The sequence below is a fragment of the Chenopodium quinoa genome, unplaced genomic scaffold (genome assembly GCF_001683475.1).
Source record: "Chenopodium quinoa cultivar QQ74 unplaced genomic scaffold, ASM168347v1, whole genome shotgun sequence".
NCBI lineage: Eukaryota > Viridiplantae > Streptophyta > Magnoliopsida > Caryophyllales > Amaranthaceae > Chenopodium > Chenopodium quinoa.
In genome coordinates this window covers 5,322,772-5,339,333 of record NW_018742205.1, presented here as the reverse complement: position 1 = coordinate 5,339,333, position 16,562 = coordinate 5,322,772, and the positions used below count along the sequence as shown (strand labels likewise).

The 16,562-nt window shown below is 34.8% G+C and overlaps 1 protein-coding gene and 1 long non-coding RNA gene across 2 annotated transcripts; both read left to right on the top strand.

Annotated features, from left to right (window-relative positions):
- Positions 1 to 1,482: 1,482 nt before the first annotated feature.
- Positions 1,483 to 2,944, top strand: LOC110725818. The gene is made up of 2 exons (XR_002512232.1): positions 1,483 to 1,624; positions 2,498 to 2,944. It is a non-coding gene; the product is annotated as an uncharacterized LOC110725818 (long non-coding RNA).
- Positions 2,945 to 4,356: 1,412 nt separating this feature from the next.
- LOC110730402 (protein transport protein SEC23-like) lies at positions 4,357 to 16,412 on the top strand. The gene is made up of 12 exons (XM_021910199.1): positions 4,357 to 5,583; positions 6,426 to 6,599; positions 7,376 to 7,537; positions 8,116 to 8,258; positions 10,275 to 10,350; positions 10,536 to 10,708; positions 10,829 to 10,910; positions 12,956 to 13,033; positions 13,450 to 13,611; positions 13,688 to 13,951; positions 14,318 to 14,422; positions 15,501 to 16,412. Exons 1-12 carry the CDS (start codon positions 4,759 to 4,761, stop codon positions 15,645 to 15,647), a joined length of 2,391 nt encoding a protein of 796 aa, XP_021765891.1. The 5' UTR covers positions 4,357 to 4,758; the 3' UTR covers positions 15,648 to 16,412.
- Positions 16,413 to 16,562: the final 150 nt, after the last annotated feature.

Below are 16,562 nucleotides of genomic sequence, written 5' to 3'. Positions count from 1 at the left end.
TTATAATTATGTTGTTTATGCTGTTGATACTATTATTCATTCTTATTTTTATTGTTGTTTATGTGCTTTTATTTTATTATTAATGTGCTTTTAAAATTATGTTTGTGCTTTTATTTAATATATAATATTAGTGTTTTTGTTTGATACGCATGTACATTTATCACAAAAAAGTATCAATATTATTGTACCCTGATTCCATGCATGTAGAACTACATATAACCGGGTGTAAGTTCTAATTAGCTCAATTTGATGGCTCTACCTTAAGTTCACACCACATATACGGTAACACTTAGAATTTTGAACTATTTATATAGTTTATTTGTTCCTAAGTGATTTTATGCGACATTCCTCATTAATTCATTGCTTAATGTTCTTTACAAATCTACTTTGTTTCATTTTTAGCGAGAGTTTTTGAAAATTTTACTCTCATTTAGCTCACCAGACCTAATTGTATTGTTGGGCAATTTATAACCACTCCTTTGAGTATGTTTGGTCCCCTGTTTATTGGCCCATCTTTATACTCTCCCTTAGTGTCTTTATTGTCATCAAATGAAAGAAATACTATTCCTAAAAAGAGTGCTTATATGTTGATTAGTTGATTCCGTATGACAAAATTGTGTTTTCGGGTGAAGTTTTGGACGGAATCATTGCAATGCATATAAAGTTATGTGCAAGTATTAGTGTAAGTGAGAAGAAATAAAGAATTAATTGTATATGAATTTAAGTATCTCATTATCAACAAGTAAACACATACACAATTACAAAAAGTGAACATCACTACAAATGGAAGCTATATTATGCTCATATATAGATTGACGTACGTTAAACAGAAGTAATTATTGTATGTGAATTACGAGAATCTTCAACATGTAACTATATTTCTAGCTTAGGTACAACCAAGAACATTTAAGTGTCTCGTAAAAAAAAAAAAAAAAAAAAAAACAAGACCATTTAAGTGCTCACACATCATACAAACACATGGATAAACAAATAGCTCTAATTATATATTATATACTTGTTATTTTGAATCAATATATTATTTACTTCAAGGTAGAAATAGTTGTACATAAAAAACTATTGTACAGACTCACATAGACAAAATTTAAACGAGTATATGTTTCTTAAGAAAAATTGTCTCATAAAGCCCTTTATCTAAAGACATAAGTAAGTTTATTAATCACAACCCAAAATGATCAAGAAAAATCATTCATTTAGTTATGTGAAGGGGGAAATAAATAACCTCCCTCACAACAACACTCATTAGGATAATGTGGCCCTTGTCCACAGAAAAACGTATATGTTATGATGCCCGAAGCTTTGCATTTCTTCAAACATTCATCTTGATACTTGCATGGCCCTACGAATATGCAATTTTTGCTCCATGTTGAATCCACCTTACCTAAGACATCAATTGTCGACTTTATTTATTATCCAAGATTATTACTAATATATATTCAATTAACAAGAAATACATCTATAACAATGTGTAAATATATAAGTTAAATATAAAACTCAATCACAGAGTATATGTAGCTAATTCCTACATAAACTTTTTTTTTTTAGAAAAAGATGGGTGTATGGTATAAGATCTTCAAGCTAAGTCATCAACGTCATCATTTTGAAGGTAAAATTGATTACTAATTTTTTGCACTCCGTCATTTCCTTAAAAATCTTCCTATTTACATTTTATTTGATTTGTTAATGTAATTTCTTTATCATTAATATTTTTAGTTTCATAATATGGAGTTAAAGTTATTTTTAAAATGATTTAATAACAAATTGAATCAAATTTGACTACACGCCCTGCGTGATACTCTGTAGTATTTTTTTCATATGCATAAATAAATTATATAAGTCATCAAATTTTTAAAGTTTGATCATTAATAACGAAGGGAGAACTAAAAACTAAAATTGATTTGTTTAGATCAAGAAGCAATTACCACATGAAACATCTTGCATAAAGAAAATTAAGCATGGTGAATATATTAATAATTTGATTACCGTAGATGAAATACCTATAGATGATGAGACAAATAACTGCCGATTGATGTTTTGATGCCATTCCTTCGTTTAAAATATTGATCTTTTACTTTCGTTTTGTTAAAATAGAGAGTTGTTGTCTATAATAACATTCTTTATATAAATATATAGCCATGAATATTTAAATTATTACTACTCTATAATGGGTAAAATCTAAAAAAAAAAAAGGTATATCATTGAATCAAAAGATTGGTTAGTTGCACAATCGAGTTTGATTTTCCAATCAAATTATCCTTTCTATATAATCGTCTAATCGATATTATTTTTCCATCATGGTTTAACTATTTCCATATTTAATTTCTACCATCAAAATTATCAATACTATACAAATTAAAATTGAGATTTTCTAACATGTCCATGGACACGGAACACCCATTAACAATTACTGTTGTAGTTTCCTCTAGAATATCTTAGTCTAAGTGTCTCTGACTCTCTGCCTTGTTTTCTTCTCTGCTAGCTGATTGCCCCTCCGCTTCTAGTTGCCTATGCTCTTGATCATCCTCGCCGACAATCTAGTGTTTCAACGCCAGATCCTAGTTGAGATCGACACTGATTTCTTTGCCGCCTCACCGGTATTGCGACCCACCGCTTCATGAATGTCGTCGGTTGTTTGGTTCATTAGCTGTTTGCTTTAACTTCTATGAGTAGCTATACATTTTAGCATCTTAGAGAAGTTTTGTTTAGCTTCTTTAAGAAGCTTGTTTTTTTAGCATAGGTCTTTATTATTATTTTTATGTTTTTTAATTTTATATATTTTTCTTTTATCTTTCATCTATTAGTCTTTCCCTGAGATAGAGAGGCTTTTAGATTTTAGTAGTCTTCCCTAAGATAGGGAGATTACTAATATCGTGTACCTTTCTATCATAAAAAAATAAAAATGATACGAATAGTGTTTGCATGGTAATGCCACTAATGCATGCTTCAACCCTGTTTTGGGATTGAGATGAACATTTTTATGAATATATTGCTGGTGGAAATAAAGACATGTTTTACTCTCTATATTTTCATTTATTTCAGAAAAAGTAAGTGACGATTATATAAGTTCAGGAAAAATAATTTACGTAGTATGATGATTTAAGGGAGATCGGTCTAAGTTCAATTTACATATAAAATAAATTCTAATAAGTCAAATAAGTTTTGATAAGTTTATATAAAAGCTAAGGTAAATTTAGATAAGAGAAACTTTGATAACTAAAGAAAGTAGGTGAATCGTACGTCTCCTTCTCTTGAATGGTTAAAAAGCTCAACACAAGTATGGTTTGGGATAAATACAATGTGCTATCACATTCTTTTTATTTGTTGGTTGACTAACTACTCTTGATATGCATAAAACTAAAAAAATTTGCCATGTTTGGTAAATGACTTTTGGCTAGCTTTTTGATTGGCTTTTGACTTTTTAGATTGGTCAAACAACTAAAAATATGTTTGATATTTTCAACTAGCTGAAAAGCTAGCTTTTCCACCAAAACTAATTAAAAGCTAGTCTTACTAGCTTTTTGGTGTTGCCTGTTTGCTTTTCATGTGTAAAATTACATTTTAATCCTTATTACTTGTCACTATTTTTTGTATACAATTAGTGAATAGTAAGGACAAAAAAGTAATTTTATCCCCAAAGATAATTTTTACATAAAACAACCAGTAGCCAACAACCACATTTACCAAACATATTTATTAATAACCAATAGTCAAACAGCCAACTTAAAAAACTAATACAAACAACTGGTTAGACTAATTAGACCAACCAAGAGAAACATCCAGCAACCAACTACCAAACAAGGCCATTGAAACAAATGAGCTTACGTAGAAGTGGAAGACGAGTAGTTCAACTTGGGTGCAGGACGAGTTTGATTTAAATGAAAAGATGCTTAGAACGGGTATATAATGGGTTGGATTAGACTAATTTCGAATCTATAGAAAATTATCCTTTGTGCGAACTTAATTCATTTTAATTACATTTGATTTTGGTCGTGATAGTTCAAGTTGGGCTTGTTTTGGACTTTTGGTCATCCAATTTTGAGTCAACTTAGGCTCAAGTGTGGTCAATTTTCGATCATGTAGTTTCGGGGTACTATGAGGGTTTGGGTCGAGCCATTCAAGTCAAGTCAGTTCTATAACGAGATCTTTACAAATAATAAAAACCCACACAATTTCATTAGTTTTGAATCAATTGATAATCAAAAACCTAAACGATCAATTAGATCACAACTACTCAAAATTTACGAGTCGAGTTGCCTTCTAGACGTGAAAAACTTGTCATTGTCCATCTAGGGTTCAAACTCGAGACTTTCAATCAAAACTTCCAAAACACAAGTTTTATAACCATGTGTTAGTTATAGTCCATTAACCCATTACAAAATACACGAACACCCCTCAACTAATTTTACTTGTAATTAAACTTTCGTATCAATTTATAGACACATATATAAAAGGAAATTAAATGCCAAAATTGACTTTCCTTAATACTGTACAATTCTCCCCTCTTTCTTCACCTCTCCTCCTCCTTCGTCTCTCCTCCACCATCATCATTCATTCATCCATCCTCTGTGACCCTCTTCACCTCCATTTCTTCCGGGGGTCCCGAAAAACCAAAAAAATCGAAAAAAAAATAAAAATCCCCAAATTAATCAATAATCCCAAACAAAAAACCCAGAAAAAATCCCCAAAAAACCCGAAAAATTCCCCGAAAAAATTAACCACAATTCTCAATCATCATCATCAATGGCGACACCCGACATGATGGGCGGAGCTCCACCACCGGCGGCCGCAGATCCGGAAGGAATCGACGGCGTAAGAATGTCATGGAACGCTTGGCCTCGCACAAAAGTCGAAGCATCGAAGTGTGTGATCCCAATCGCCGTATCAATCGCTCCGATCCGCGCACACCCAGAAATTCCCACTCTACCTTACGCACCTCTCCGTTGTAAGACCTGCGTTGCTGCGCTCAACCCCTTTTGCCGCGTCGATTTCGCCGCAAAGATCTGGATCTGCCCCTTTTGTTTCCAGCGTAACCACTTTCCGCCGCACTATTCCGGCGTTTCCGAGCACAATGTTCCTGCTGAGCTTTACCCTCAGTACACCACAATTGCTTATTCTCTCTCCTCAAATCCGGGGGACCCACATGCGCCTCAATCGAATGTTGCGGCTGTTCCTCCTGTTTATCTCTTTGTTCTTGATACTTGTATGATTGAAGAGGAGATGGGGTTTGTGAAATCGGCGTTGAGAAGGGCGATTGTGTCGTTGCCGGATAATGCTCTTGTTGGGTTTATTTCGTATGGTACTCAGGTGCATGTTCATGAATTGGGGTTCTCTGATATGAATAAAGTTTACATCTTTAGGGGTTCCAAGGAGATTGCTAAGGATCAGGTGTTGGATCAGCTTGGATTGGGTCCGTCGTCGCGGAGAGGTGGTGGACCTGGACCTGCTGGTGCTGCTGGCCCTGGTGGGTACCCCAGAGGACAGCCGGTTGTGCAGAATGGATTGCCTGGTCCCGGTGTTAATCGGTTCCTGTTGCCGGCTTCCGATTGCGAGTATACTCTTAATGCGGTGAGTTTTATCATCTTGGATTGATGATGATGATTGAATCGTTGTTGATTTATGCAATGTAGGTGTAGTATAAGATCTTATAATTGAGTAATGACTTGTTTTGCTTATATTTGATGATGATGATGTTCGTTTTACAGTGATCTGATTTAGTTCAATTTCTCCAATGTAGCATGATGAGTGGTTCTGGCTGTTGATATATGTTATTGCTAGATAGTTGCATATTATTTTTTACCAAGTATTGATTTTTGATCAGTTCATATGTATAATTTGCAAGTGTAGGTTTTTCAGTGTAATTTTTTATTTGATTGTGCATATTGCTTTTTGAGAGTGTTTTACTCTTCTTTTAGTTTTAGTTGATTCTAAGTGATATCTAGGAAGTGAGAAAATTCTAAGCACATATTTTGGAAGTGATCATGACTCTTTGGTTGATTGCATCCTTTTTACCCGGCGATCCCTCTCTTTTGATGGGAGAAGTTGTAATCTTTTTATTTTTTTTGAAATCAATAGTCGTTTGGACTTGAATTAGACATGGGCTGTAACAAACTCCTTGCCTTAGTCGTTTTTGTAAAAATGTTGCACACTCTTGGTTCTAAATTGACTGTCTTACATAGTCGAAGAGTTGAGTATCTGACAGCGGTAAATTGGTAATTGTGATGAATGAAGAGTCCAAGCTATGTAAGTTCTTGTCAAGTTAACAATTTTCAACTTTTCATTTTTCCATTATGCACATGTTCTTTTTCTTCCTAATTAAGTGAGCACCATTAGTTTTTGACTTTTTGGTGGATTGTCTAGGGTGGGGCTTGAAATGTGCTAATTTTTTTTTCTGTGTCTGTGAATTTTAGTTACTGGATGAACTACAAACAGACCAGTGGCCTGTTCCACCTGGTAGTAGAGCATTGCGATGCACCGGTGTGGCATTGAATGTGGCTGCAGGGTTGCTTGGAGCCTGTTCACCAGGAACTGGTGCTCGGATTATTGCTTTGGTGGGTGGTCCTTGCACAGAAGGGCCAGGAACGGTATGTTTGCTTTGCAAGTTGTAAGACATCATGCATTTTCTTTGATTCAGTGCTACCCTTTTGTCTCAAATAGTGACATTAATAGGTTTGCTTCTGTGGCTTCTATCATGATCTATTTGCCTGTTCGCTATATTGTCTGGTTGATACGCAGAAGTTGAAGATTTTCTGAATATAATTTTTTTATTCTCTCAATGCCACTGTACTAATTCCAAGAGTGAAAAAGAGAGTTAAAAAAAAAAAGAAAAAAGAAAAATAGTTAAGGGGGTTTATTTTCATATTTCAATTTTTCAAAGATTATTGTCTCAGTGGGCTTTATGTTGGAATTGGAAACCAGTCATGCTTTCGATACTTGTGGGTTTCTCATTGAATATGAAGTTCAATATGCTTTTGTTTTTTCAAAAGTTTTGAAGGGGCCAGCCCATGTGTTGGATATATGGTTACAAAGTAAACTATTGATAATTATAATTGATATGGGGGGAGTACCTTGCTGTTGCTACCCACTCTACCCAAGCTCCACCTCTGATTTTAATTCTGTCCACAGCTAATGCTTCTCAAGAAACACTTTCTGTGGTTATATTGAAGTAAAACTTGGGTCATTCAGTGGGGGAGGAAAAGCAACTTGTACTTAAGAAGTTATATCGAGTCTTGTCTAAGCATGTTTTATATATATATATCCTTTTATTTACCGATGCATTATGCATACTGGGCTTTACTTTGATCTGTGTGATTCAAAACCTGACTGATTCTTTATTTTGCCTTTTTTGTTTCTTTTGCAGATTGTATCCAAAGATTTGTCAGAGCCTGTTCGCTCCCACAAGGATCTTGATAAAGATGCTGCACCCTTTTTCCAAAAAGCTGTAAAATTTTATGATAGTTTAGGAAAACAGCTTGTTAGCCAGGGTCATGTCTTGGACCTCTTTGCCTCTGCGCTTGATCAGGTCTGTCATTTTGTTGTCATACCTATATATGTATTATATTTTTTCCTCTCTGATTGATTTACTGGCATTATAAGACTTGCATATGTCAAAATATTTGTATTGATCTTTTTTAGTGCATTGAACATGTTGTGTATGTTGGTTTGCTACCTCTATACAGTATGCTATCTTGGCTTCTGCCTGGATGGTCTGCTTGATAGAAATGTGAGTATGTGACTGAGGTTATGTTTTGTCTTTTCATGGTAGTTTCAGCCCAAGGTTTGTAAAAGATTATTTTCCAAAGGACATTATTTCCATCTTATTTTTGTTGTAGTAGCTATAACTTATAAATTACATAGTAAAGCTAGACATAGGCATTTCAATTGCTATTTTGTTGTCATACGGCTATGTGTATTATTTTTGTTGGGTTGTAAGTATTGGAACTCTCTTACATTTTAAGACAATCTTATTGCTCACAAGTAGGATGTAAGCGACTAAGAACCTTTTAAATTTGGGTGAATGATATATCAGTACATGCAACTTTCTATTCTTTTGGTGATATTTTGCAATTTATTCACTAACGGAATCACAATACTTTGAAGGTTGGAGTGGCAGAGATGAAGGTTGCAGTTGAAAATACTGGTGGTCTTGTTGTGCTATCAGAGAGTTTTGGTCACTCAGTGTTCAAAGACTCCTTCAAGCGCCTTTTTGAGGAAGGAGAACATTCTCTTGGTTTATGCTTTAAGTATGTATTTTTTATTTGTAAATTAAACAATTATGTGTTGCTATATCTGGTGTTTTCCCTGTTATCTTTTTGTTGTGCTACTCCTTTTTTAGAAATTCTTGAACCAAAGTTGCTGTTTATGTGAAAATTTCTGTCTTCTATGCAACAGAATTGTTTTAGATAGTCTTGTGGCTTTTGGGGAGGTAAACAAACTTTCCTGATTACTTGTATTGGGATGCCAACATTCCAGATTGTGGCAAATTTTTTCTGCTTTAATGATAGAATCATGCTAGCATGGCTTGTTTTAAGCTTTTCTATCCCTTGGTGGTGCAGTGTTTGACTGTAGTGAGACTTTTAAAAGTGATTAAAACAATGGATGGTTTATCTACTATCTAGGAAGATGGTCAACCATGAAATGTTGCATATATAATTATCAGCAAATGGTCAAGTTTTGAACCTCTTTATATTCCTTAATGATTCTGTTATTGCTGAGTGCCAAGGGAAGGGGAAATATTGAGCCTAAACAGCTGGGTCATTGTCATCCAAGAAAGGCAACTAGAAACGTTGTAATTGATTTTGGTTAAGTACAAAATGTTTGGATTTATTAATAGTTCCTTTGTGCTGAATTCTAGTTTGTACTTGTGACTTTAAGAATACTGGCAGTGAAGAACATATTTCATTCCTTTTTATGCGGGGATTTGTGTTGTTTTGGGGCACTTATGATATTGGTGAATCAGTGCTGAATTTTTTTTGAACTTGCCTACCCTGTTACTGATATTTGAGAAGCTTTATTTGAAGAGATTCATACTAAGTGCTTCTTTGTATCTGAACAAGAGAATTGTTGTCAATAGATTGACAAGGATTTTGAGTGAATACCTCGAGAAATTAGTCAAATTATGAATTTCGATATTTGGCTGTTGTTAATGTACGTATGTCTTTGATTTTGGGTATTTATTATGCTGGATTGTGTACTGCTTCTAGATTAGCTGCTAAGGTGTGTCATGTTGTCGATGTGGATATTCATGCAACCAGAAAGAAATTATACGAGTTTGCATATTGCGGAATGTGGAGACTTATGTAGTATTTTTGAATTGCTTTGGCTGGGAAGCAAATTTAAAGAAGAGTGCTTAAGGCGGAGTTTTTTGCAGAGCGCTTTTGGCTGAGCTGATTGTGTAGTGTGATGGTCATTACCTGCTAAAAAAGACATATTGGAAGATGGCAATCATTCAGTTGGCTTGAATTGTTACTTGTGAACATCACAGACCAGTTTTACCTTATTCACTAATCCGCTCCCCCATCCCGGGTATTAGTGTTCCCATACCTGTTCCTTGTACCATGAATTGGGTAACACTGTCATAGACTCAGCTGCCTGCTCTTGGGTTCCACTTGCTTTTGCTGTTATCTGAAGTATGAACTTCAGGCGGCTGGTCCATTGGGCTCTTGGAGAAGTATTTCCTGGAAGACTGAGAAGATAACATCAAGTGTAGGTTTAAGATAGTTTGCGTTAGGGTTTGCAGCCAATATTTCCAATTCATGTGGCTGTCTTCCCTTGTTATATGGTTTTATTTATTTGTTTATATATAAAAATGTGTACTCCCTTCGTGTTTAAATAAATAAAACGTTTTCCTTTTGCGGCCGTGTTTAAATAAATGAAACCTTTCCTTTTTTTAAGTAATTTTTCTCTATTTTTTAATAATTACTACTAACTAATGGTCCCCACAAAACCCCTTACTTTCTAATCTCTTCTCAAACTTAAACCCACTACCTATTATTTTAATAAATTCAACTAACTTTCCTAAAACTCCGTGAAAGTCAAAACGTTAATTTATTTAAACACGGAGGGAGTATTTATATGTACATGATCAATTTATGGTTTTAAGTGTTCTTTTCCTATTTTGTGTTGTGTGTGCTACTTAGGCCTCAATTTTATTTTTATTTTTTTTTTTTTTTTTTTTTTTTTTGTAATGTGCCTATACATTCGTTATTAAATCCACTCTTCTAATTTTGCTGATACTTGGTCATTTTTTATTACGCCAGTGGCGCGCTTGAGATATATTGTTCCAAGGATATCAAAATTCAAGGCGCTATTGGACCTTGCACATCACTAGAAAAGGTTTGGCCTGAATACTTTGAAGCTTCCTTTAAAGTTTCTGGAGTGTTAATTGTATATTACTTATTGTTTCTATTTTCAACTTGATAATTTCTGGAAGATTCACATGCCAAGGTTTGTAGCATCAGTAAATGTTGCAAACTAGGTTCAGTTATGCAATCTAACACTATCACTATTTATCCTTGCAGAAAGGAGTTGCCGTAGCCGATACAGTTATTGGACAAGGGAATACAACAGCTTGGAAGTTATGTAGTCTCGACAAAAATACTAATTTGACCATCTTCTTTGATATCTCGTCTAGTGAAAAAGCAAATCCTTTTGGAACTACGAATCCCCAATTGTACTTGCAGTTTCTGACCAGGTCTGTTGCTTTGGCGATTAAAAGATTTATACTTGTCTATTATTTTTGTTGAACATGTACCCTGAATTAATTATTTTTCCATGAGCTTATCTGACTGTTAACTGTTTTGTTTCTCGGCAGTTATCAGACTCCGGATTGTCAAACAATGCTTCGCATCACTACAGTCAGTAGAAGATGGGTAGAGAGTGTTGTTGGTTCTGAGGTGTGTTGCTTGAGAATTATAATCATACTTCCTGATTTCTTGCTTCACAAATTATCATATCTGCATGATTTACTTCTCCCTTCCCTTATTTCTAATATATTTCTTTTGAATTCCTGTACAAATTTATGCTTCTTTATATCAAAGGAGCTGGTAGTTTGCATTGTCAGATCCAAAACCTCTAGTTTAGCTTCATAAGATGTTGAATGTGAGAGTGAGACTTACTGCAGATTTACTAGTCGATGACAACCTTACTCTACTGTTTTTTCAACAATTTCCTTTTATGGGTTTTATGGGAATTGTCATATTACTTGCAACATTACTTAATTAGGTGATTGTTACATGCGGAAATCTCACGTTTGTCCTTACGTGATCACTTAAGTCCCACATTATAAAAATAATTGATGTAAGCAAACTACCATCTTTACCCTCGAATACCACCACCCAAATTACTGTCACATATTAAACTCACCACCACCATCCCACATCACTGTACTGCTATCATTCTCCCAAAATTACAGCCTCACCACCACTTTCACAACCCCTCTAATTGGGAAAAAGAGAAAGAGAAGAGAAACTGATTAATTTCTTCAGTATACTGATATATATATATATATATTATTATTTTTTTCCCCTGAAAGTGAACAACGGAATACCAAATCAAAGGAACTGTTGAATCTTGATTGGAAGGATGAAATCCCTTAATTTAAATTGGAGATAAAACAATGAGAAGCACTGCTTCTGGTGGTTGAAGGGATGGGTAGTCATAGAAGGGTAAAATGAGTAATCTTTGAAACAATGGCTTGGCTGTTTGTGACACAGATCTGAGAGGAAAAGAAGGCTTTACATATTTAACCTCAGGCAAGAAGGTTGGTCGGTGATGGTGGTGGTGGATGATATGTTGTAACACTAGTAAGGGAAGTAGGGGAAGGAAGGAAGGTGGTGGCTAAATTAGGGGTTGGTGTGGGTAAGTAAGATAGTTAATTAAATGGACTATATGCCCCTCTTCTCCCTCAACATTTCCTTGGATTCTGTCCCCTTTCATCTGGTGGCAACTGGAAAGTAAAAAATAAAGGAAGTATCTTAGTAATTATTGGGCTGTTTTAATGAATTTGCTATTTCTGAAATAATAACATGTATCTCTAACTTGGAAACTATTCATCAACTCTTATACTGTACTCCCTTCGTATTTAATTTATTGCTCCACTTTCCTTTTGCGGTCATATTTAAATAATTGCGCCATTTCCTTTTTTGGAAACTTTTAATGATATTTTACTATTTTCCACCCCACTAGTGGTCCCCTTATATCATATTTTAATATTTTCATATTCTCTCTCTTCACTTATGCGGTTATACCCACTTTTGCTCTTTCAGATTTATTTTATTCTTCAACCAACCCCAATTGAATTATAAAATAATATTTTCTACTATTTCTCCTAAAACTCCTCTCTCGGAGAAGTGGAGCAATTAATTGAATACGGAGGGAGTACAACAGAATTTTTCCAAAGCAAAGGATAGTTAAAATCTGAGAGCCAGACTTGTTGTAGCTTTTGCTCTATCAATAGTCTATAATCTTGCTACTTATAGTCAGCTATAGAGTAAATTGAATAAATGCATCCCTCACATTTTATCTCAATATTTAGAGAAACTTTAAATCTGCAATGGATATAAGTTGTTTAATAGGCAATTATTATCTCTTCCTTTTGTGTGTTGGCCAGTTACAGCTGATGCTGCTTGACTTGGTTTGTTGTGGTTAGTTTTTGACTTTTGATACATTCCTTTTTATGTTCATTTATTTTGACAGTTACTATTTGTAACGATGATAGGCTATATCTGTGAGTTATCAGTTTCCATAAGCATTTTAGTAACTAGTAGTTTAGAGCATTATTCTTTATTTTTTTAAAAAATTTTTATATTGGTTTGGATGTCCTGACTGTCATAACTTCAGTGCAGGCCACTTTTAATATTTTATTATGTTACAGTGCTTTTTGGAGCTATGTGTTTTGGAAATGTAGGTGCAAATATTGAGATAGCATTCTTTTTTGCAGGAACTTGTACAAGGATTTGATCAAGAAACTGCTGCTGTAGTAATGGCTAGATTATGTTCACATAAGATGGAGATGGAGGTACTCTTTTTGCTGTCTCTGTGTCCTTTAACTGCTTGTTTATTCCCAATACAAAGGCTTGTATCTGGTAATACATATCTTGCCGATCCCGCTGTTATTTGAAAGGGACTTAGTTTTCTTTCATGCGGGCTTCTCATTTCCTTCCAGTAGTTCCCGTTTCGCTTACAAGCTGCACTAAAACCATTAGACATTTTAAAGCTAGTTCATTTTGGATCAATCATGGATCCATTAGTGCTCAGATTTTCCCTCAGCTTTCTCTTTGCTGTATTGTATGCTTTCTGTGATTGTTACCTATGCCAAAACCCTTATCTGTGCTCTCCTCCTTATCTTTCTGTTAATATCTTATTTGCTGTTACTCTAATTGTTTTCTCTTCTATTTTTAGCTCTTTGGTTTGATGTAAGTTGTCTTGTTGCAGGAAGGATTTGATGCTACACGGTGGTTGGATCGGAATCTAATACGTCTTTGCTCCAAATTTGGTGACTACCGGAAAGATGATCCATCATCATTTACATTAAACCCTTGTTTTTCCTTGTTCCCTCAGTTTTTGTTCAATTTAAGACGATCACAGTTTGTGCAGGTACTAAATTGTGGTTCTGTGTCTTTTATATTAATTTTTGTACAGATCTCAATTATATTTTGTTTTCTTGCAACAGGTGTTTAACAATAGTCCTGATGAAACTGCCTATTTCCGCATGCTGTTGAACCGTGAGAACATTACTAATGCAGCTGTGATGATTCAGCCATCACTTATTTCATATTCCATGCATTCGCCTCCGTCTCCAGCATTGTTAGATGTGGCATCTATTGCAGCTGATCGCATACTTTTGCTGGATTCCTATTTCAGTGTAGTTATATTCCATGGCATGACAGTCGCTCAATGGCGTAATCTGGGATACCAGAATCAACCTGAATACCAGGTATGTCCATTTTTTGGATGGATTTTAGTGTGGTCTCAAAGTTTTCTCTTTGCATGGAGGGTCTTTCATGCAATTGGTCCCATGCAACGAGTCCTTTTTTTTTTCCAAGGTAGAGGGTGGGGCAGTGTAGTTAACTAAGTGCTAATGAGAACTTTTACTTGTGTTTTCTTATAATAACTTGATATCGTTGCCTCATTGGGTGGAGATAGTACTGTCCAAGTAACAGCTTACCTTAAAGTAAATTTGTCCAGCATTCTGTTCCAGAAATTAGAACATATTTTCTGGTGCTTTCTTTTTATCTTGTGCCAGTGATCTCTCATTCTGCAGACCGTTGTTTATCAACCTCTTTTATCGTTTACTTTTCAGGCCTTCAAAGAACTATTAGAAGCTCCAATTCAAGATTCTCAAATGATCATCCATGATCGTTTCCCTGTTCCCAGATTGGTTGTTTGCGATCAGCATGGTTCTCAGGTCAGTACATTTCTCTGATCTTCTATCTTTTGTACCAGTGTTTGCTAATTTCTGGATTTTGGATGCAAACTGTGGTATGTATATATTGGAAGGCAAGGTTGTTCATTCTGTAAAGTAATAATAATCAGTAGATGTGGAAAGCTACCCTGCAATCCATGGCTAAAAGGCTATCCTATTCTTAGTGTTCCATCTGTTGCCTATTTATGTCATTACCTTAATTTAGATGACTGGCAGATTGACAAGGTTCTGTCTTTAGCCATAGTTTTCTTTGATGTTTGGGAGCTCTAGAAGCTTTGTACTATGTTTTCCCTTTCGCTGTAGCTGCCATTTCTTCCAAATAGATTAGAGTTTGTAAATTGGAATAAATGAGATAGACAGTTCTTATAGCGACACATCGTATTAAGAAATGTTGATCTAGGTGAAAGATATTACCATTATTCTTTCTAAGTTTTATTGTTCCTTTCAAAGGCTAAATCCCCTTATCTTTGAATATATTAAATAATTATACAGTTGACCCCAATGTCCCATGATCACCATACTTGTATTAACCAATAAGCAATAGTAAGATCGTCTATATATAGTATAGTAAACTAGTGTGTGGCCCGGGCGATGCCCCGGGTTGCTAGTTTGTACTTCTTTAAATTGATAATTATGTTCGACTATTTGTATAGTTAGTGGTTCGGGCGTTGTTTCGGGTGTTTTTTTTTTTTTACCTCATATGTATTTAATTTCTAATCTTGTGAAAATTAAATTAATTATATAACCTCTAATTTACTTAATATATGATGTTAATTATGTGAAATTTATAACATTAATCAAAGTTGGTTGAGTTGTTAATGTATGACCTTTGTACTATGGAGGTTACGGGTTCGATTCTCGCTCAAAGCATAATTTATTTTGTTAAATGAAGTGACAAGCTTACGTGGCGCATATACTTTAGATAGTGACGTGGCACTGTGCATATACATTGAAGAGTGCCACGTGGTACCGTTCCTTTGAAAGGAACGCCTTTTAATATATAGTATAGATGTGATGCAATTATTTAACTGGTACTACTGTTGTCTACAATGATCAACAGGCTAGATTTCTTTTGGCAAAGCTGAACCCATCAGCGACATACAACAATGTCAACGAGATGGGCACTGTGTCAGATGTAATTTTCACAGATGATGTTAGTCTTCAAGTGTTCTTTGAGCATCTTCAGAGATTGGCTGTGCAATCTTGATGGACATTTTTTAGGATTTGTCCTCATTGTACAAGTTCAACGGGTGTGGAGTAGTGAATATCTTGGGTTCTTAAGTTGTTAACCTTAATATGCCTGCGAGTGCCCTCAGGTCTAAGTTACCTGAAGATAAATGTGGACATATATAATTCTTTTGGGGGTGTTTTGAGGCATTTCGAGGTTTGAGACAATAAAAAGAGCAAGAAGCCCAATTGACTCTTTTAAGTTATACACAAGGCACAATCGATATAAATTGTGAGAATATATCAGTTGTTTCAGGCGGCAGGTTTTAGTCAGGATATCTTTCATTCCTATTGTAATCATCACAGGTTAAAAGTATGTGCTTTATTTTTTATTTTATTTTTTGTTTTGAATTTTTGTATTTCGAATTATCCAGGTTTCCTGTAGTGCATTTGTTCCTAGAATTAGGAACCTACTCATGTGTCGTCTCATTTTCGTTTCTTTTCAGCTCCAAACTGTAGTATACCCTCTTTGTTTTTCATGTTTGGACATATTTCCAGAATTTTGATACAGTGAGACGGTTTTCTTTTCCCAACCACATTGAGGGTTGGAGACTAAAGATTTCTTGTCACTTGGTTGTTCTTGTGGTAATAGTTCAGTTTTCAATGGCAAATCAGGTTCTCCACTCGGAGTTGTATTTTACCAACAGTAGAACGATCCTTGGTCTATATAATGGAATTTTGATACAGTGAGACGGTTTTCTTTTCCCAACCACATTGAGGGTTGGAGACTAAAGATTTCTTGTCACTTGGTTGTTCTTGTGGTAATAGCAAAGTTTTCAATGGCAAATCAGGTTCTCCACTCGGAGTTGTATTTTACCAAAAAAACAATGTAAGTTATTCTCTTATAGATGAATGCATTCTTAACCGCAAATTAAGGGATTATAATCATGTTTGG